Consider the following 22,184-nt stretch of genomic DNA (forward strand, 5'->3'; position numbering starts at 1 on the left):
TGTATACATATATAAAAAGCCAGTGCTCTTTTAGACATTTGTGTAGGTTTTTAAAGTTTTAAAAAATTGTGTAAGTGATTCTTCAGTGCAGATATCTTATTATAAACACCTCTCATTTCCTTAGGATAAATTCCTGAAAGTGAAATTATTGGGTCAAAGAGTATCTGTGTGATTTAAAAATTTTTGGCATGTTTTTAAAGGCTTTTGTTTCATATTGCCAAATAATATCCTCCATCAACAAGATAAAAGTCTCTCTTCCAGCACCCTTGCCAGCTTTTTTGTCACTAACTTAATAGGTGAAGAAAAGTCTTCTCATTATTTTATTTCAAAATTCATTATTCAAGAAACAGAACACTTTGTCATATGTATGTTAGTCCTTTTTATTTTATGACCTGCTGGTTTATTTCTTTTGTCCCTCTTCTTTTGTGGTATAAGTCTTAGATTGGTCACAGCTCTTTGTATAATTAGGATATTAATCCTTTTGTTGTTTAAGTTACAAGTATTTTTTTCTCCTGATTTTTAAATTGCTTTTGAGGGCTGTATAATAAACTTGGTAGGGAGGGGAGAGATGTGTGTAATGAAACAATCTCTTGCCTGAGATTCTTATCACCCTCCTGTTGATGATTAGTGCAGTTAAGTTTCTGTCTGTGTTCTATTCATAAAGGCTCCCCCAACCCCATATGGGAGAATGTTTTTTTGTTTATAGTTATTTAAACATCACTATACTACTTTAGTTTTTACTTTTGACACTTAATTTTTCTATTTTATTTAGAATTTATTTTAGTATAAGACTTAAGGTAGAGTTATTACTTTGTTACTCAAAAGTTAATTATCCTAGTACCATCAATTCCATAGTCCATTCTTAATTCACTGAGTTGACACAACATCTTTATCATAACATTAAACACATCAATTTTGGAGTCTTTTCTCTGTTTCTTTCTTTCTTTTTTTTTAAAGAGAAAAGTAAAATGTTTTTTGGAAAAGCAGAGCACATGCGGAAAGATGCATGGATGAACTCTGTGAGAGAGTCCTTCTCTGTTTAATTCTTCAATATGTTATTTTAATTTTTCTTGCTAGCTTTTAAGATAACAATGCAATTTTAAGACAACGTTTCTGCTGTACAGTTTCAGTGAAATAACTTCTTAAATATTAATCCTCTTGATCCATTTCTCATTATCATAAACATAAAGTAGAAGCTGGGAAGGTATTTCATTCTTTTTGTTTAAATGGTGTGTATGTTCTCATAGCTCCCTTCATTTGGTTATTGCTGTTTATTTTTTAGAATTTGTAGTGAATTTGGTAAATTGAAGGGCAATTTAACCAATTAAATCTTTCCAGTTTATATTAACATTGTATCATTAAACCACGTCAAATTTAGTGATAAAAATTTTTCAACTTTATGGTTACCTGGTTTTAAATGCATTGGACATAATTTTTCTTGTTAGGATAGTATATGGAATAGGAGAAGGATCAAGATCAAAATCAAGGGTCAGCAGACTTTTTGGTAAAGCACCAGATAGTAAATGTTTCAGCCTTTGGTTCGTACGTTCTGTGTTGGAAATACTCAACTTTGCCATCAGCACAAAAGCAACCACAGACAATTTACAAACAATGGGTGTGGCTGTGTTCCAACAAACTATTTACAAAAACACGTAAGAGGGCCATAGACTGTATAGTTTGCTGGACTCTGGTATAATTCACTGGACAGATTTCTTTTATCAGGATAGTATTTGGGATGGGATCTGGATCATTATTTTGTAGTTGCAGAAAGATGAAGAAAACCTTGTTTTCAATATCCATATTGATCTAGAATACAGTCTCGAAGTTATTTTATTAAAACTCTGATACAGTGTTTTTCCTCACAAAACCAGTGGTACATCCCTTGCGCCCCCCCTTCTTTTCAAAGATAAAGATTAAAGAAGAGAGTAAAGAATCAGCTGTTTGGTTTATGTTAATTCGTTTTTAACTTTTAAACACTGTAAAGGTCGTAATTTTTAAATGTTAATTGCAGTTTTGACTGTCTTATAATGTCTTATATCATTCGTTGAGCCAAGTCCTAAGTACTCCTTGGTTTGTAGTACAAACTTAATGTGCAGTGTCTGGATATTGAGTTATGAGAAGTAAAGTTCCAGGGTTTATTTTTGCGAACCTCATAGTTAAGAGAAAACCTATATGTATATGCTGCCTTCTTTTTTTCCCCCTCTTATATTGGGAACTCTCAGATATTATTACTTTAAGGGATGGGTGGCAGCAGTGGCAACAAAAGGTAAAACTGTAGGTGTGTGCATGCATACACAGTTTTAACCTTAAGCTTAATTTAATCTCACCTGCTTAATGGATTCTTGTAAAATCTTATAATTGTGATCTGATAAACTTTCCCTTTTATATCAAGGGACTTTTGCTGCCCTCAACTTTCTGTTCTATCCCTTCTATGCCCAGGTGGTTTTATATAAAAGGGAAAAATAGCTGTTTGATTCTGTTACAGGTATCATCATGTTGGTTGGCTGGTTACTAGGAAAAGATATCCTGGAAATGTTTACTATTAGTGTAAGGTAAGTTCTGATAGTTTGTTTATAATTTGAAGTCTCTTTTGCCGCTCTTATTTCTTTGTTAGTCATAGCTTATGTTCCATTATGGAGGTATTATACGAGCACAAAAGAGTATATCAACTCTACTTAAATAGTTCAGAATTCATATGTTGAAATGAGCTCCAGGAAAATGAAAACCTATGTATATGCAGTGGAGAAACCCCACACTACATGTCTGGTATTATCAATCCAATATTGCTTTTTTATACTTATATAGACAATTAAGGATTGCCAAACTGAAAACTAGGAGCATGAGAGAGAAAGACCACAATATAGAAATTGAATAATCCATCTCAGAGGAAAACCAAATATGCAAGAATTGATGAAAAATTAAAAATAAACAGAAAGCCTTCATATTTTCAGAGATTTGTGAAGAAACTGCATTCATGATAGACAGATTGCTGTAGAAAAGGATCACAGAACCAAAATATATTTTTTTAAGATATTAAGGTTATGATTGCTGAAATTAAAGATTCAGTTTAAAGGCTATGATATAAAGTCGAAGTGGTCTCCCCAAAAATAGAGTAAAAAGTCTAAAACAGAGAATGAGATAAAAGTGACAAAGAATAATTCAGTAAATGCCATATCTAAGTAATAGAAGATTTAAAAAGAGGTAAGAAGAAATTATATAAGAAATGAAGCAAGACATGAATCTTTATAGATTGAAAGGATTCTCCAAATGCCAAGCAGGACAAAAAAAACTCCAACCCAGATACATCATTGTGAGACTAAAGAAAACAGGTCAGGTCATCTGTACAGGAAGGAAAATTAGACTGGTATCATACTTCTCATTAGCAACTACAGTTTCCACCACAGGGTCTTTTTAGGCTCTACTAAGATTTTCAACTCACGAGACTTTCATAGGTCATACTCGGTACCTGTGTCCTGAGCACCACAGGGCAACGTCCTCTTCTGAGAGAGTTGCTACAGCAGTCCCTGTAGCAGTTCAGCTTAGGTACAAGCAGATGAGGTGACCATGTAAGGGCAGGAGCTGTCCTGGGTTAAAATACCTCATAATCCACAGGAGCCAGCATCTCTGGAAACGTACACTTTCCAGGATGCCTGCAAGAAACGTGCCCAGTTATGAGAGTCACCACACTCAGGAAACCCAAAGCTGTAGCTTCCTGTAAGATAATTATAATTCTCCCAGTCCATGGATAATTTATCGGTCAGGAGATCCTTTTATCATAGGCAGTGTTGCCTAGCAACATAGTTGCTATACTGTCGTCACTAAGGGAGCAGAGCTAGAGATTTATTTAACCAAATACAGAAGGGAAAAAGGATTTTATTAAACCTTCATCCACAGCAACATTGGATTAAATTAGAAGACAGTGGGGCAGTACAATTAAAGTATGGGGGGAAATGATTTTAAATCTATAAATCTAGGTCTAGCCAAAGTATCAATTTAGGTAATTACAAATGGATAAGCAAGTAATCAAAAAATTTATCCCTTACCTATTCTTGTATGAATTCCAGCAAAACAAGGGTGAAAGAAAGGAAGATGATGTTGTGTAGGGTGTAAGAAAAAGTGGAACTCACCTAGTCCTCTAATGAAAAGAAATCCTGGATGACAGCTCTGTAATAGGCCTAGCAAGTAATAGTTCAAGTTTCAGAATAAAAACCAATGGATTAAAAAAAAAGTCAAGTGGAGTACAAGGAATAAGTAGGATGAATAAGAAGTTAAAAGATATTTGTGATACAGTGAAGGACTATAGTTTTTCCTTGGAGGAGCAAAAATACAACTTGAAACTCTTGGCTTAAATATGTGTAAAGGAGCCTTGGGTTAAATATGAAATGAATTTAAAATGGGGCATGAATTTTATTAACCATTGGCATATTATTATCTATTGGACTCACGTTTTTGAGTATTTTTTTTTGGAGCAGTTCTGACTATTTGTGAAGATTAATACCTCATGACTTTTATTCCTACCTCAGGATCTTCCAAAGGACCAAACATTTAGGAATTTTTAAATAAAATAAAGCTCATTCTATTTTGCAATAACCATATGGGTCTACTGTACATTTATATGTGCTAAAATACATGTGGGATCTTTAGTGAACTTATTTTTCCTGCGTGTTGAAACATCTTGGCTGTTTTATTCCCCTAGCAAGTATTTTAACAATTATTTCCAACTGTGCTAAAAATGAGTAAAACAATGAGAAAGCAGAAGGATAAGTAGCTTATAAGGCTACTCTAATAATAAATAAATCATTATTATTCTGTTATCCTTTAATTTTCTTATTATGTTGCCCAAAGCATTACATTATCATTTTAAAAGGTGTAAGAAAAGTCTGGAGACAAAATCTTGGTAGTCTTTTTTTTTGTTTATTTTTTTGCATTCATTAAACAAAATTGAGAAATTCAGAATTTTTAATTTTTTTACCATAATGGCAAAGAAGAATTGACAGAAGAATTTTCATAATTATTAGACAAACCAGAAGATGACTGCAAAGAGACAACCACTGTAGGCTCTAATGATGAAGGTGAAATTGAATCATATAAGTGTAATCTCAACACTGAATGCTTGGATGATGGTACTCTAGATTTTCTCAAACTCCTGAATTTTAATGAGTGAACTGGGTTTTTATTTTTATTTTTTTGCCTGTGCTGTATGGCTTGTGGGATCTTAGTTCCCTGACCAGGGACTGAACCCTGGCCTTTGGCAGTGAAAGCGCTGAGTCCTAACCAGTGGACTGCCAGGGAATTCCCTGAACTGTTTATTTTTAAGGATGAAAGGGGAAGGACAGGCATTCTCTTATAGTTAGTCATTCTACAGCAAGGAATTTGTCATGCAGTATTGTATTACTGAGAAGATGACTGTCCTAAAAGTTATGGACCATTAACATTTCCAGAAGTGTTGCATTTTGAAGAGATAAATGCAAAAAGAAGCTAAAGATAAAGAAGATAAAGCTAAAACTTGTTAGAAATGGTTTTTGAATTTGAAATCACTGTTTTAAAAGGTGAATATGTTCCACGTTTATTCATGACAGTTGAGCAGTTGCATTCAAAGGGCGTTGTCCATTCAGATATATATACTTTCAAATCCAGGAATATAGTTTGGGGTTAAAATTCAAATGAAAATTTCTATTGAAGTTTTTCACAATCCATTTTATTCCTCTGTAAATCATTTGTAAAATGATTTAAATGTAAAGGTCCATTGGATCTAGATTATATTGTAGAAACTGGGCAGTAGAGGGAGTTCAGGGAGCATTGTTAGAATGAAGGATAAGCATGCACCTGTCCTTATCTGTAGCAGAATCAGGAGATATGGAATGGGACAAAAGTAGAGATTTAATTTGAGGTGGTTTTTCTTTTTTAGTATTACGAAGGGAAATAGTGAAGTAATTATTTTTTTTGTTGTGATAAAATGCACATACCATAAAATTTTCCATTTTAAAGTATACAGTTCAGTGAAGTTAAATACATTCATAATGTTACCACCATCACCACCATCTAGTGTCAGAACTTTCTCATCACCCCCAAAAGAAAACCCTGGGCCCATTTTCAGTCATTCCCCATTCTTCCCTCTCCCTACCATCTGGCGACCACTAAACTGCTTTTTGTCTCTTTGGATCTGCTTATTCTTGATATCTCATATAAGTGAAACCATGCAACATGTGTCCTGCTGCTTTCAGTTAGCATGATGTTTTCAAGGTTTTTCCATTCGTAGCATGAATCAGTACTTCATTCTTTTTTATGGCTGAATAGTACTCCCTTGTATGGGCACACCACAGTTTCCCATTCATCAGTTGATGAAAATTTGGGCTCTTTCCATCTTTTGGCTATTGTGAATAATGCTGCTATGAACATTCATGTACAAGTTTTTGTCTGAACACCTGTTATTATCTATATTTATAGATGAGAAACTAAACTACAGAGGTGGAGGCATAATAGCTTGAGGTCACACAGGTGAAAATTGAAGCTGGGGGTACAAATCTAGGCAGTCTGATGTCAGAACCTATATTCTTTAACCACTGTGCTTAACCTGGTAGCTAGTAGGTGTCCAATAAATGTTAATCAGTTTTCCCTCATTTTGAGACCTTTTTTGGGTTTGACAACAACAATTTTACATTTTTAACCTCTGCTTTAAGTAACAGCCAATTGAAATTATTGCTATGGGTACTACTGAATTTATACTTCAATGCTATATCTTTACTGGTTACAGTTTGGCTGTAGCAGCAATTCCTGAAGGTCTTCCCATTGTGGTCACAGTGACTCTAGCCCTTGGTGTTATGAGAATGGTGAAGAAAAGGGCCATTGTGAAAAAACTACCTATTGTTGAAACTCTGGGTAAGTCTCTGGTTAGAGCATGCTTATTCATTGACATGATAGTTTACATCAACAGGGGTCTTTGGGTTTTACAGCTTTTGTCTTAGAGCAGTCCCCAGCCTTTTTGGCACCAGGGACCAGTTTCACGAAAGACAGTTTTTCCACAGACGGGGGGAGGTTGGTGGTGGTTCAGGCGGTAACGCAAGCAATGGGAAGTGATGAAGAGCAGCAGATGAAGCTTCGCTCGTTCACCCACTGCTCACCTCCTGCTGTGTGGCCCCGTTCTTAACAGGCCCTGGGCCGGTACTGGTCTGTGGCCTAGGGGTTGGGGACCCCTGTCTTAGAGGTTTACATGGTGGTGTCTGGCTTGTCGCAATGTTGAGTATGGTTTTAACAACCAAAAAAGGTCATTAAAAATTCATATTACTTGGGTCGGGGAGCTTTAAATCTTTCTGCATCATGGACTGTTCTAATGCTTAAATCATGTAAAAAAAAAAAAGTAACAAATGAAACCATAGAGTGACAGAGAAATGTTTTCTTTTGACATCGCAAGGAAGATAATTGATAATTATAGATCCTAAAATGTCATTCTTGAGTTGCATTTATTAAGAACAGTAAGCATACAGTAATTATATTGCTGTAACAATTTTATGTGTGATATGAAAATTGTGGTAACTTTATGTATGTTATGAAACTTCTTTTTATTTAGGAATTCAGAAATGTTGAATTTAACTTCTAGTTCGCATTTTAATATTGAGAAGGCAAAAATTCCTTAAAATAATGGCTGAAAAAATTATATGGGTTTATATTATATGGGTTTATATTAAGGTAACCTTGAAACTTTCTAGAAAATGTCACTAGTTTTCACTACATGAAAAGTCACTACATAAAGCTGTTATCAGGTAGCTTTGTAGAAATTCAACTGGAAATAAAGAAAAAGTCAGCATTTATCAGTATCTAATTAAAACTGTTCATACCTCATGATGAAGTAAGCACAGGAGAGAAAACAACCTAAAATTATCCATGAGCTTGATTTGTACAAAATTTCATAGAAGCAGGGCAGGCTTCCAGAGTCTTTGATTTGTTTTTAATGTGAACTTGCATTTTTCCCTGACTCTTGGTGACTTGTAGTGATTTATTCTTTAGGCTGCTGTAATGTGATTTGTTCAGATAAAACTGGGACCCTGACGAAGAATGAAATGACTGTTACCCACGTATTTACTTCGGATGGCCTGCGTGCTGAGGTACTCTATAGACTTTTTTTTTTAACAGCAGATTTCCCTTTCAGAAGTTTTGGTGTTTAGTGTTCCTAACCATTCTAGTGTCTTTAGAATGGCTGCAAGTTAGCAGCTGAACATTTTCTGTCCCGTGTGATTCTCCCAAGTCTTGATCCCGCTCCAGTTGTGCAGTCCAGAAACATTGATCCCTCTCGACACCTCTCCGTCTGTCTCCCCTACATCCATCTATTACCAGACTCTGGATGCCTAAATGAAGATGTTTCAGTGGCTTCGCATTGTGACCAGGGTCCTGAAATGGGGCTGCTCACAGCCCTACGTGTTCTGTCGCTTGTTTCCTTCCTCAGCCTGTATCTCTCCTTTGCTCGCCATACACCAAATACATTGACTTTATGGTTCTTTCAGTGTGACAGAATTCCTCCTACTGAAGGACCTTTGCTGCTGTTGTCACTACTTAGGACAGTCTAATGCCTCTTCAACCTTTGCACCTCATTTCCAACCCATTTCTTCAGAAAAGCTTTGCTGACCACCCAGAACTCACCCTGTGTTACACCTTTTCATAGTTCCATACCTCTTAGTTCAGGTGAAATCCTCTGTCCCTCTTCCCATGTAAGTATTGGGTTGGCCAAAAAGTGCCTTTGGTTATTAAGTAAAAATAAAAGACACATTTTTCATTTTCACCAAGAACTTTATTGAACAACGTATTCACCCTTTTGCTCCACTACCTTCTGCCATTTTTCAGGCAACTTCATAATTCCATCTTCCCAAAACTTTTTATCTTTTTGAGCAAAGAACTGTCCCATGTGCCTTTTACAGTCTTCCAGGGAATTGAGATTTTTTCCATTAATATAATTTTGTAAAGACCTTAATAAATGGAAATCCGAAGGTACAATGTCTGGTGAATATGGCAGATGAATCAGAACTTCCCAGCCAAGCTGTAACAGTTTTTGCCTGGTCATCAAAGAAACATGAGGTCTTGCATTATCCTGATGGAAGATTACGCGTTTTCTGTTGACTAATTCTGGACACTTTTCGTCAAGTGCTGCTTTCAGTTGGTCTAATTGGGAGCAGTACTTGTTGGAATTAATCGTTTGGTTTTCCGGAAGGAGCTCATGGTAGAGGACTCCCTTCCAATCCCACCAAATATACAACATCACTTTCTTTGGATGAAGCGGCCTTTGGTGTGGTTGGTGGTGGTTCATTTCACTTGCCCCACAATCTCTTCCATTCCACCCTGTTGTACAGTATCCACTTTTTGTTGCCTGTCACAATTTGTTTTAAAAATGAAACATTTTCATTATACGTAGAGAATCACCTGTGAAAATACGGTCAAGAAGATTTTTTTCGCTTAACCTGTGTGGAACCGAAACATCAAAGCAATCAACATAACCAAGCTGGTGCAAATGATTTTCAACGCTTGACTTGGATGTTTTGAGTATGTCGGCTATCTCTCGCGTGGTATAATGTTGATTGTTCTCAATTAATGTCTCGACTTGATCACTGTCAACTTCAACTGGTCTACCCGACCGTGGAGCATCGTCCAGCGAAAAATCTCCAGCACGAAATTTTGCAAACCACTTTTGACACATTCAATCAGTCATAGCACCTTCTCCATACACTGCACAATTTTTTTTTTGCATTTCGGTTGCGTTTTTACCTTTCTTGAAATAATAAGGCATGATATACTGAAAATGTTGCTTTTTTCCTTCAATCTTCAGTATTAAAATGGCTACACAAAAATTCACCAATTTTAATAAGCCTTATTTTAAATGCACACTGGTATAACAGCTGTCACATACAATCTAACAAAATTGTATTGAATGAAGTTAAAGACAACTAAGTGCTCCTAGAGCCATCTTAGGGAAAAAACTGAACCTTTCGGCCAACCCAATATAATAGAGCAGGATCTCTGTTGCCCAGCGCAGGGTCTGCCTCATACTAGTAAATACTTTCTGAAAGAATAAATGAATGGATGAATTAATCTACTTTAAAAATTATACACTGGCAGCCCCTGAAGTGCATGTCAGTGTATGTGCACACGTTCCAATCTCTGGATTGGTATTGGACCTTGTGGGATTTCTGGCTGGAATTTTCATTAACACTATTGATGATGGGAACAGTATTTTAAAATGTATTTATAGCCAATTGTCTGAGCAAAGGAAGCATTTCACAAATTGACAGAAGTTGTACTTAAGTCTATTTAATTCCATTTTACTAGGTCTTAAAATGAGACTATTGATATTTACTGTGTTAGATTTGGTTAAGGATACCCAGTGCTATGTTGAATGTGCCTTTTCTGGATGACTCAGAAGGGTCATTGGGGTTACATGTGCTTATATTATATGGTCCAGGTATGAAAGGTAAGATATAGGTTTCTCTTTTGTTTTAAGCCCATAATTTTATATGTCAAACATTAACTGTTTGTTAATTCCTCTAAACTGTCCTATTTTTATTGTGATATTTAACTTTTCTTTGGCTTGGTTTGTTCTAGCTGTATAGGATAAGTATCTGACTTGTCTCTGATTTTAAAAATTTGCATGTAATATATACTATGTTAAAGTAGTTTGTAAGTGCTAGGGTAAATCACTTGTCTATGAGCCTGCATATTTGCAAAAAGAATTCTACTTTTGTCTAGGTCACAGGTTTGTCATGAATGTTAGATGTGGTAATAGATTTGAATTCTTTGCAAATTGTAGTGTTACATAAATGTAATGTTATATAAATTTAAGCTCACTCTTTATATATAGAGATTTTCATGGTTTATTTATCCTTTCTATAGTATATTGTAAGTAGAGGAAATATAAGGTTATATTAATTATATTAACAATTACGTGTTTCTATTTACAATATACTATGCATTATAATGATTAATTAGCATAATTAGTAGTTAATTATTAGTATAATTAACTGTAGGTTTACCATTGTGGTGAAAATTACTATCTATATTCTTTTATTAATGTTGTTTCAGACAAATTTAAATGCTTTTCTAGGTGTACACACTAACAGTGTCATGATGTATAAAATGAAATGAACGCAACTCATAGCTTTTGGTTTTCGTAAGTATTGTCACTGTCTGCTGGTATTATTGACTCTACATTCCTTAGGTTACTGGAGTTGGCTACAATCCATTTGGGGAAGTGATTGTTGATGGTGATGTTGTTCATGGATTCTATAACCCATCTGTTAGCAGAATTGTCGAGGTAAATATTGCATTCTCTAAGAAAGTGGCTCTCTTCATAATGACTTAGGATGCAGTGATGGGTTCATAGTTTATGTGTATTTCTCTTAGGCGGGCTGTGTGTGCAATGATGCTGTAATTAGAAACAACACTCTAATGGGGAAACCAACAGAAGGAGCCTTAATTGCTCTTGCAATGAAGGTATGTGCCTGGTCTCTCTTCTTTGACATGTGAAAATATCACCCTCACAAGAGAATGTGAAGCCATAAATTTCAGTATTACTGGCTTTTAGGTGTAGAGTGAAGAAGATTCACATTATTTCATAGTTTTTATTGCCTTTTGGGAACCAATTTTATTCTTCCTGGAAATACAGAGCATAGAGGTTTTTCACTATAACTTTATATCTCCTACATGCAGCATACAAACTCATGACCAGTGACAGTTTTGTTCTTATGAAGTAATATTCTTGTCTTCCATAATATTCAGAGTGTAGTGTGAAAAGCTGTATAAATGTGTGTAATTGCTGATAAATGCCTATTTTCAAATGCGTAAGAGGCAGCATTCTTTAGTATTTCCACATGAAAGTATTAAGGCCAGCATGAGAAGTCAGCTTTACTTTTTCCAGTCTTCCATTTCCTTTCCTTCCCCTTCCTCATTATCAATTTCTTACAGTGAGTGTAGAGTTAGCGTTTGTGTTGGGGAGAAGGGGTGCTGCCCTCAGTGACCCTTTTATCTGTCCCAATTGATCTCCTCTTCTAAGTCCTACAGTTGATTAAATGAGAAACCTAAAAGTCCAACCTGGCATTCCCATAACAAAAATAAAACTACTTTTAAGAGCAGTCTTAGGAAACTTTGAGACTTATATAAAACAGGATGCCTCTAAATGAGGTTGCTTGAATTGAGATTCAATATAGAAAGGTAGGTTGTTGTAACATTTAACTTGATAAAGTAAAATTGGTATTTCTATAATATATACATTATTTCTGTTTCCTTAACAGAAAGGCTCATTCCTTTATCATTTGTTCTCCTTGTAACTAAAACAGCATAGTATAGCTTTTTAAAAGATGTCCGAAGTTAAATAACAAGTATTTATTGTGTTATATTTAACTTTCTCTCTTTGAGAAACAAAGTGTGTGAAACCGCCTCTTTATGGGTGGGGACCTCACAATTTAGGTAGGGAGTCGAGCCGTATGTAAGAAGAGTGCACATTTGGACTTGGGACCTGGACTTTGAAGGGGAGGAAGGATTTAGATGGGGGTGGGGGGATAAGCTAGGGAAAGAGCAAGAATAAAAGCACAGAGAAATAAAAAAGCATGGACTGGATTATGGCTTATGAATTTGGTTAACCCAGATGAAATGAACAGTTTGAGTGGCTCCGAGGGTGGTTAAGTAGGCTGTGTAGTGGGTTACTGGAGGATTTTTGAAAGCTAGGAAGGAGAGTCTGAACATGTTTCAGTAGACAGTAAAAAGCAATAAGCCAGGTTTTTGAATAGTTTAAAGAATATTTTTGAATATTTGGTGGGAAATGCAAAGGGTAAGGAAGGAGAAGAGCTACATGGCATTGGTAGTAGTTGGCATGTCAAGGGGTGGGGCGAAAGGGAGTAGCATGGCAGCAGCCGGCAGGGTAAATTCGAATCCCAGAGAAGCGAGGAGTTGAATCTGAAGCTTCTGTTGATTATAAAGTATGTATTGGCTGGGCACCTTTATTTGTTATCCTGCTTCCTTCCAGAGTTTGAGCCAGTTGAGATTTTAATATAGTCAGTGTTGAAGTTTTGCTCTGTATGTAGTTCAATAGCATGCCCTAGACTTTATCAAACACCTAGGCTTTCATGTTGAACATGTGTGCTGCTGTTCAGAGAAATATGGTAGGTATAGATGGAACACAGCTGTTTGAAAAATAATCCAGGTATCTCTAGCCAGCCTCCCTACAAAGTTGTGACCCTTGTTTCTTTGTTAAAGGAAAAAGTAGTCACGTGTTGGTGAGAATTAACTTTCCTTTTGTGCCATGTAGATGGGTCTTGATGGACTTCAACAGGATTATATCAGAAAAGCTGAATACCCTTTTAGCTCTGAGCAGAAGTGGATGGCTGTTAAGTGTGTGCACCGAACACAGCAGGTATCCTTCCATTTATAGAAAACTTACTCTGTGTTGTTTAACTAGATTACTGTTCTTCATTTATTATCCACCTTTAGATTTAAGCAGTCATTGAGCATAACACAGACCAGCTCTGAAGTGTGTGTGATTCATAGTACACTCATCCCTGGTTGTTTTCATGTTCTCTTTGAATTTATGCATAGACATGTCAGTTTTGCTGCGTGAGCAAACAGCTCAAGTGAGCTGGAGCCTGGTCTCAGTCTCCTGGAGATTGTGACATAAGCCTTTCGACATCTTTTTTGTTCTTGATGACAGGTTTCTGCTGTCTGTGTTTTTCCACTGAAGAATGTCTTGTCTTCAGGCTGAACAAAAACGACATTATTTTGTGGAAACATGGTTACCAAATGTGTATAATTCATGTTAGTTGATCCAGCTTACAAACTGACAAAACGAAATGCACTGATATTTCAAGCTACTACCTTATCTCTGGGTGCTTTAGAAATTTTTACACAGTGCAGTAAGAGTTATGTACAATAGTTATCTACAGTGTATAATCATATCACTCATAGTTGCTATTACCAGCTTGATGCTTACACTTACTTTGGCCTTAAAAATATATAGCTGTTTTTACATTTTCTTTATTAGGAATTAATAAACGGTTATGTGTTTTTACCTGTGAGCAAACATTAGAAACCAGTTACATCTCTGTAGATGGGAGGTAGTGAGAGGATTCTCCCTTGCCCATAATAAGTAGGAAACATTGGTTTTAAATTGCTCAACATTGAACTTGTGCCAGGAACTCTGATGATGAGGGGAAAAAAGATTTCTGTTTAGTCTTTAAAGGAACTTTTATAAACTTCAGGGAAGGGATACAGTTGGAAACAAAACTATAAAAATAAAATGCCTGTTACTTTAAACCTTGTAATGTAAAGCTTTCAAAAATTGCATCAGAGTTAGGTAATTTTTAGCTGATGTCCCTTGTCTATATAGTTACATAGCAAGAATATGTATATGAGTTTATTTGCAAGGTGTATTTCTTTACATTTTATATATGATCACACACTACTTCAAGATAATGTGGCTCATGTAAAGTTCGAAGATTTGACTTCAGCAATTTTGAATCTAACCTCACCAAAGTTGTACATTGACTCTTTTCAGTTGGGGGTAGGGGTAGGGAGTGGCGGGATATAAGTATAGAAAGGGTGTGATTATTCTTTCCATTTGCTGACTTGAAGAGTTTCTCTTAGAAAACAGAATCAACAGATTTAACTAACAAAACCCAAACCCGCTGACCTGACTCAGGATCTAGAAGAGGTCAGCCTGGCACAGATATGAAAAATGTACCAGTTTAAAAACAGCCCCACGGGACTTCCCTGGTGGCACAGTGGTTAAGAATCCGCCTGCTAATGCAGGGGACAGGGGTTTGAGCCCTGGTCTGGGAAGATCCGACATGCTGCGGAACAGCTAAGCCTGTGTGCCACAACTGCTGAGCCTGCGTGCTGCAACTGCTGAAGCCCGCGTGCCTAGAGCCCTGCTCTGCAACGGGAAGCCACCACAACGAGAAGCCGCACACTGCAAAGAAGAGTAGCCCCTGCTCACCGCAACTAGAGAAAGCCCACGGGCAGCAATGAAGACCCAATGTAGCCAGAAACAAACAAACAAACAAAAAACAGCCGCAGGCTCAAATAGTTTGTCTTTAGAGGACTTTCATTTGAACACGACAGTCTGCATTTATCTCTGCTCTCTCCCTGGAACCTACCAAAACGACAACCAACGAATAAAAGATGAACTAAAAAAGAGGAAGTATGGGAAAGACTTAGGGGGACAGGTATCTTTGAAGGTGGGGCCTAAGGCATGTGGCTAAAAAGAGGAGAGCAGGTTAAAATTCTAATAAGGAACCAGTAGAACTCCCCCACTTACCTTTCTGTTTCTTGAGCCCAGACCAGAAATGTCATCTTGGGGACAAGAGTGGAAGGCAGAATTAAGGTTTAAGACTAAACACAGGGTGATTAAGGGCAAGCCGTTGTCCTAGGTCCTAACTCCACTTTCTCAGAATGCTTGCAGGTAGGTATCCCCATATCCTCATTCTCCAAGTCAGAAGATCGAAGAGTTTTAGAGAAGCTGACTGGTCCTGGGGAGATCCCTACAGTATGGAGTAGTCCTAAATAAGCTCTTTGTTCATTGGTAGAGTTTACCTGCTCCTGGTCTTCGTCTTGTCACTCTACTGTGAGGGCTACCAGTTGATAAACCCTGCAGTGCCCATGGAGTTTCTAGACCTTTATTTGCTTTGGTCTTGAATGTAAATGGACAGACAGGGATTGCGAGATACTTGGGGAAAGCCTTCAGTATGAAAGACACAGACCAAGCCAACAGAGACAAGGGTCTCAGAAACAAAGATAGTGCTGGATGCTGAAGAAAATTTCCAAAGACCATAAAAAATGACAAGATACTTTAAATAGAATGTTTTTCAAATAAAGTCAAGAAATCTGTCAGAAAGTAGAAAAGTCAAAGAGGTGGACAATACAAAAGGTAAGGTGTAAAAATCAGAGAATTGATGTAGGAGATCCAATATCCACCTAATAGTGGTGACAGAAAATGGGAAGATTTTAGCAAATAACATCAGGAAAATTTCTAGAGGAAGAACTTCAGCTTCTAGAATAAAATTGCCCACCAGCTGCTCGGCACAATGTGTATGTTACAGAGGGGTGGGAGTGAGAGAATAAACACACCAAGGCCCACGATCAAGTAATTTGAGGGCACTTAGCATTCTAAAAGCTTCCAGAGATTGTGGGGTGGGAGGAAGGGCAAGGGGGAGGAGGTCCTACACCAAAGTTTAGGACTTTCCAAATGCAGCACTGCACACTGGAGGCTGGAAGGTGATGGAGGAAAGCCTTCAACTGAGAGGCGATCTCTTCCCAGCTGAGCTTACATATGTGGGGGTAAAATAAAAATGTTTCCAAACAAGCCTCAAAGTGTATAGCCCACACAGCTTTTCTTAGATACTGATGGATGTGTTATTCCAAGGTAAGAGTATAAATCAAGGAACAGGGAGACTTTAAACCTCGTGAGTTCTAACCAGCAGAGGGGTGAAGGGAAGCTCCTGGATGCCAGTCATGCAGCAAGCCTGGAAATGAGCCAACTCACACTGGAAAAGGAAGGGAGAGCACAGCCCGAGGAGGGAGTTCTCAGTCATAATATGGGAGTAATGGCTCACCTACTTATTGGATTATGTGAAAAATACATTGAGAAGGGCTTTATATGACATGGAGGAGCTTGGGAATAATGAGTAATAGGTGTAAAGAAAACTAAGCAAATAAAAAAAGAGGCAATTATTAACTTTATGAAAGGTAAAACTTGAACAGGAAGAAATATATTTGGCTTCTGTAGGTCATGGAAACAACATCGTACCTTTCTGCTCCCTGTTTCCCCGTAACATCTGGTTACTGCTCACTTGGGGACCACAGAGATGGATGCTCCTCTCAGTGTGAGCTCACACTGTCGTACCAAGGCAGAGGAGGACCACGTTATGCACTGGTTCCTAAATTACCATTTGGAAGTGACACAAGTACTGCTCATGTTTATTGGCCAAAGCAAATCACATCTGACTTCAGAGTGGTAAGAGGTGCAGGGAAATACATTTCTACCGTGTGCCTCCAGGGAGAGCTGGGAAGTTTGTGAACTGCTCTGGTGGCCACTTGGCTCAGCAGTGAGGAATTAGAAAGTGAGCAGAATACTGGTGAGTTTTGCTCTGCATGTATTATAACAGTGAGGAGAAGGAGTAGATAGTGGGGGTGGCCAGACGATCACCTGTCACAGTAGACAGAGTATAAAATTGTTTAGTGAACAAGTAGCAATAAAAACATAATTAAGGGCTTCCCTGGTGACGCAGTGGTTAAGAATCCGCCTGCCAATGCAGGGGACATGGGTTCAAGCCCCGGTCAGGGAAGATCCCACATGTCGTGGAGCAGCTAAGCCCGTGTGCCACAACTACTGAGCCTGCGTGCCACAACTACTGAAGCCCGCGCGCCTAGAGCCCGTGCTCCACAACAAGAGAAGCCACCGCAATGAGAAGCAGGCGCACCGCAACGAAGAGTAGCCCCTGCTCGCCGCAACTAGAGAAAGCCCATGCGCAGCAACGAAGACCCAACCCAGCCAAAAAATAAATTAAAAATAAATAAATTTATAAAGAAATAAAATAAAATTGGTTTGCCTCTGTGGAGTAGGACTGGAGGTGAGGAGGTTTTAGGCAGGGGACTGTGGGTTTTCATTGTAAGTTTTTGTTTATTACTTTGCTAGGGTAAAAAATAAAATGTCTGATAATACCCATAATTACAAGGTGGTTGTGAGAATTAAATGGGGTCACGTGTATACATATAATAGCAGTAGTAGAAAGCCTAAACCATTGCTTGTGGGCTGACGTTAGATCTTTTTCCCTTTCCTGTTACATCGTGAGCTGAGAGTGCCTAGTGTGGAGCTGAGTGTAGCCTTGCCTTCACTGTGGCGCTGAGGGTGTGGAGTAGATACTGTGTTCTAAAGAGGATGCAGAAAACTCCCATGTGAGCTTTTAATTTTCAGAGTTCAAGTGCTGTTCAAAGCCTTAGGCTTGAGTAACTTCCCTGGGGATTATGGGAATGCATGCCGCTTGTTTTTGATTCCAATGGCAGATATATACAAATTGAAATTAACTTGAATTTATTTGCTGTGTTTTTTCTTCTTAGGACAGACCAGAGATTTGTTTTATGAAGGGTGCTTATGAACAGGTGATTAAGTATTGTACTACATATCACAGCAAAGGGCAGACCTTGACACTCACCCAGCAGCAGAGAGATCTGTACCAGCAAGAGAAGGCCCAGATGGGCTCTGCAGGGCTCAGAGGTAAGGCCATTTCAGCACCGTCCCCTAGGTGAAGAGGTAATGCCTTCTTTTAATTGCAGATGAATTCGTGCTTCACTTCTGAGCTGCACAGCTCTATTCCAGGGTTCGTAGAAGCCTGCCATTTCTGAAGTGTTAGGTTTTAGTTGGCTAATTGTTTCTATGTTCCCAAAACATAAAAAGTTGGGAATGTAGCAAAATATGAAATCTCTGGTTCTTACAGACCTGCAGTGGTCTCTGAGCAGGTGATAGAAATTTTATTTTAGACAAGTTTATCTTGTGAGAACAGGGATAGATAGAAGTAAGGTGGTGTTACTCCTTCCTTATGTTATCACTGGCTCTTGTTTGTTAATCTAAAATACTTTCCTAAATATTAAAAGACTTAAGCCTCTAATTCTTTAAACTGAGGTGGTTACTTACTTGTTCCTCATCTGCTGACTTCTTCCCTTGCCGATCACCAGAGAGGAAAGAGGTGCCCAGACTCTGCCTTGTGAAATGCTGCTGACTGGACAGTGACAGGGAAAGGGGGTCTGCTGTGCACACACACATCGGCCGCTTCTTCTAGGGACATTGTGTGTATGTAGGGTTGAAGAGCAGGGCTTGGGGCCGTACCTGGTTTTTACCTTCTGGCTTGTGGGGAATACACACACACATACACACACCCACACCCATGCACTTATGTAGTCTTTCTCAAGGAAATTGGAAGAGTTGGCTTCCTTAATTTTATTGTTATTTACAAAATGGAAGTCAAGCACCACAGTTCCTGGGAGCAGGAAACAAGTATAATTTACAAGACTTCTGCTCTTATAATAAGATAGGTTTAGAAAGGTATTCTTGTGGCTTCATTTGAGGGCAGTGTTTTGTTATTCTTAGCAGCTCACAGCAAAAGGGTTTCAAAGTTGGGTTGCATTTAGACAGTCTTAAAGGTCTGGTATGTGCTCCCTGTTTTCCTCAATTTTTGTAACAGACGTTTCACACTTTTTTTTGACTAATTCTCTTCATCTGAAAGATTGTGGAGCTTTGTGTATGTGTGGTTTGGTGTGGTAACATTGTGAAATAGACAAGACTTGGTGGAGGAGAACGTCTTTGTTTCACAGGGCTTTGGGAAACATTCTGGGCATTTGTCCCTTGCTTCACATCTTTTCCTCTTCTCTGCTTATGCTCCATTTTCCTCTTCCCGCTGAAGTTACCGTAATGAAGAGTAAAGAATAAATGAATAAAGATTTTAAGTTTAACTTGATATGAACTTATTTTATACTTTATATAAAACTTAAGTTTCTTAAAATACATGTCGTTAATTTAAAAATTGGAGTACGTTTCGTTTTTATGTTTTAAATATAAAGGAGGAAGTTGGGGGCCCTCCACACAGAAAAGGTCTACATATCTTTGTCCCAAACAGTAACAATAGATCTTCATTTGTGCTAAAGAAGCAAACAAATAAATACAGGATACTGACCTCTGGGCTAATACCACCCCTTCACTGAGAGTGCCAGGAGCTGGTGTCCCTTTCTTAAGATTTGCTGACACACAGATTGATACTCAGTGCCCCCCTTCTGTTGCCATCTGCCTCTGTTCCAACACTAGGGACTGTCAAGTGGCTCATTCTCTCCAGAGTGAAAGCGTTTGGGGCTCACATCTACGTAAATAGTTAGGTATGACTCGTACACTGGAAAAACAGAAGTCATTTGCCTCTAACCATGGTTTTCCAAATGTATTTCATCCTTCATACCTTCTGCTTGAATAAGAATGGATACTTCCCGTGATCTCTCTGGGACTTTTCAGTTTCCCTGTAAGATACATGTTTAGTTTGTGTGCTTTTTTTGGTGTGTTTTCTTTGGTAAGTTGTTCAGTCTTATAATATTCCAGATGGAGACACATCCCTCTGGCTCATAAGGTAGCTACCAGAGGTTCCAGAATTCTGAGAAAAAGCTAAATGGTATTTGGAAATGGTGCTATATCTTAAGTTCCCGAGGACGACAGGAAACTAACTATAAATGATGGTATGGTGGTATTATTTATATAGTTTTAAGAGAACCAAAGTAACAAATAAGAAAATCCTATTAATGTTACAGAAAGAGTGAAAGAATAGAAACTATTGTTGGTATTAGTGGTTTTACAATCACTTTACAAATTAACTTTACCTCCCAGGGTTTGTTGTGTACAAAATTATTACATGTTGTATATAATTAATATAGCCTTCTCTTCAAGCTATTGAATTGTTCTGGAGGCCTATAAGATGGAAAGATGAAGATACATTAGGAGAAGCCACCTTCAAAGGTGACTGTTTAAAATTGACTTTAAAGCTCAACAAACTGGGGCTTTGGTTAAGCCCCAGTGGTTAAGAATCAGTGGTTAAGAATCTGCCTGCCAATGCAGGGAACACAGGTTCGAGCCCTGGTCTGGGAAGATCCCACATGCCGCGGAGCAGCTAAGCCCGTGCGCCACAACTACTGAAGCCCGTGCGCGTGGAGCCTGTGTGTTCCGCAACAAGAGCAGCCACCGCAGTGAGAAGCCCTCGCCAACATGAGAAAGCCCGTGCACAGCCACGGAAGACCCAACGCAGCCAATAAATAAATAAAACAAATCTATTAAAAAAAATTTTTTTTTAAAAAAAAGCTCAACAAACCTATAGTTTTCCAAATAATTAATTGTATTTTTCTTAAGAGTCAGTAGTTTCTGCTGAAAGGAGCTGCATGTTTGCTATGTGAAAACATTTATTTGCTCCTCACTTGCCTTCTCTGCTTAACAGTTCTTTAGTCTTATTCTTTTTAATTTTTAATAAGTTAAAGCAACCCCATATTGAGAACCATTAAACTAGAATATCTTTGCATGTAATAATTCTGATTTTTAGAGTTTTTGTAATTACCACAATGACATTGTCGTCTTAAGTCATTTATCTGAGAAGCGTTACGGTCTCCAGCTTTTGTAAAGTAAATTGTAATGGTTTTGTGATTCACATTTTCTTTTTCGGATTTTATTATTATTTCCCAAGTTCTTGCTTTGGCTTCTGGTCCTGAATTGGGGCAACTGACGTTCCTTGGCCTGGTGGGAATCATTGATCCTCCTAGAACTGGTGTGAAAGAAGCTGTTACAACACTCATTGCCTCGGGAGTGTCAATAAAAATGATTACTGGGGACTCACAGGAGACTGCAATTGCAATCGGTATAACTAGGCTGCTTCCTTTGTTTTCCATAGTTTTTCTTAAATTACTGCAGTGCATAGTTTTGTGAATCATTTGACATGAAGTGTGTTTACATAATACTGAGTTATACAGTTAAAATTGATGCTTTTGTTTGCTCATACTCTATAAAATTGTGGACCAAATTTTATTTTAGTTAAAAAAATAATACTATTAGTTGAAAATAACTAAAGCATTGTGAAATCACATTATTTTATTTACAAAAGAATAGTTGATTATTTTTAACCTCGTAGTCCACTATGCTGACGGATAAAAGCGCTAGATCATGAATGTGAAAGAAAATATGAAATTTAGTTTTTTCTTTCAACTTGAGTATAATTTTTTAAAAGCAGACTTTGTACCTAATTTGAAAGAAAATAACTTGTGTCTGTATTTCTGTTGTCTAATACATATATGCCTATGTTGTTTGAATGCAGCTTAAGATTACTTAACAAGTATAAGGAAATAAAATGGACATGGAAGTTAATCTCCCAGAACCTGTAAACTATAATTCATACTGATAAATTTTAAATTTGCTAAAGTTCATTAATTCTTATCTTATTAATATGGAAAGAGACTGAGACAGGAATTTCACACTTTATGTGATCTAAGAAAAATATGTCACTGGAAACATAATATTGTTGGGAAGATTGTTCCTAGAGAAACTTCTCAACATTTATTTTCATTTACATAACAACTACATGATACCACAGATGAGCCACCATTTTGCCTGGCTTTGTTTACTTTATTTAAAATGCACTCTGATC

The 22,184-nt window shown here is 37.5% G+C and overlaps 1 protein-coding gene across 3 annotated transcripts in view; it reads left to right on the top strand.

Moving 5' to 3' along the window:
• ATP2C1 (ATPase secretory pathway Ca2+ transporting 1) overlaps window positions 1-22,184 on the top strand; it is a 101,216-nt gene that overhangs the window by 61,438 nt on the left and 17,594 nt on the right. For 2 of the 3 annotated variants that reach the window (XM_019934386.3, XM_019934387.3), the window contains 8 exons: window positions 2,486-2,552; window positions 6,755-6,879; window positions 8,005-8,102; window positions 11,198-11,293; window positions 11,383-11,472; window positions 13,283-13,387; window positions 18,085-18,241; window positions 21,231-21,401. In XM_019934386.3, the coding sequence (XP_019789945.1) occupies window positions 2,486-2,552; window positions 6,755-6,879; window positions 8,005-8,102; window positions 11,198-11,293; window positions 11,383-11,472; window positions 13,283-13,387; window positions 18,085-18,241; window positions 21,231-21,401 (909 nt within the window). The remainder of the gene's footprint in view (window positions 1-2,485; window positions 2,553-6,754; window positions 6,880-8,004; window positions 8,103-11,197; window positions 11,294-11,382; window positions 11,473-13,282; window positions 13,388-18,084; window positions 18,242-21,230; window positions 21,402-22,184) is intronic. The other variant, XM_073803686.1, reaches the window with a different exon arrangement.

This window comes from Tursiops truncatus, chromosome 4, assembly GCF_011762595.2.
Source record: "Tursiops truncatus isolate mTurTru1 chromosome 4, mTurTru1.mat.Y, whole genome shotgun sequence".
NCBI classification, from domain to species: Eukaryota; Metazoa; Chordata; class Mammalia; order Artiodactyla; family Delphinidae; genus Tursiops; species Tursiops truncatus.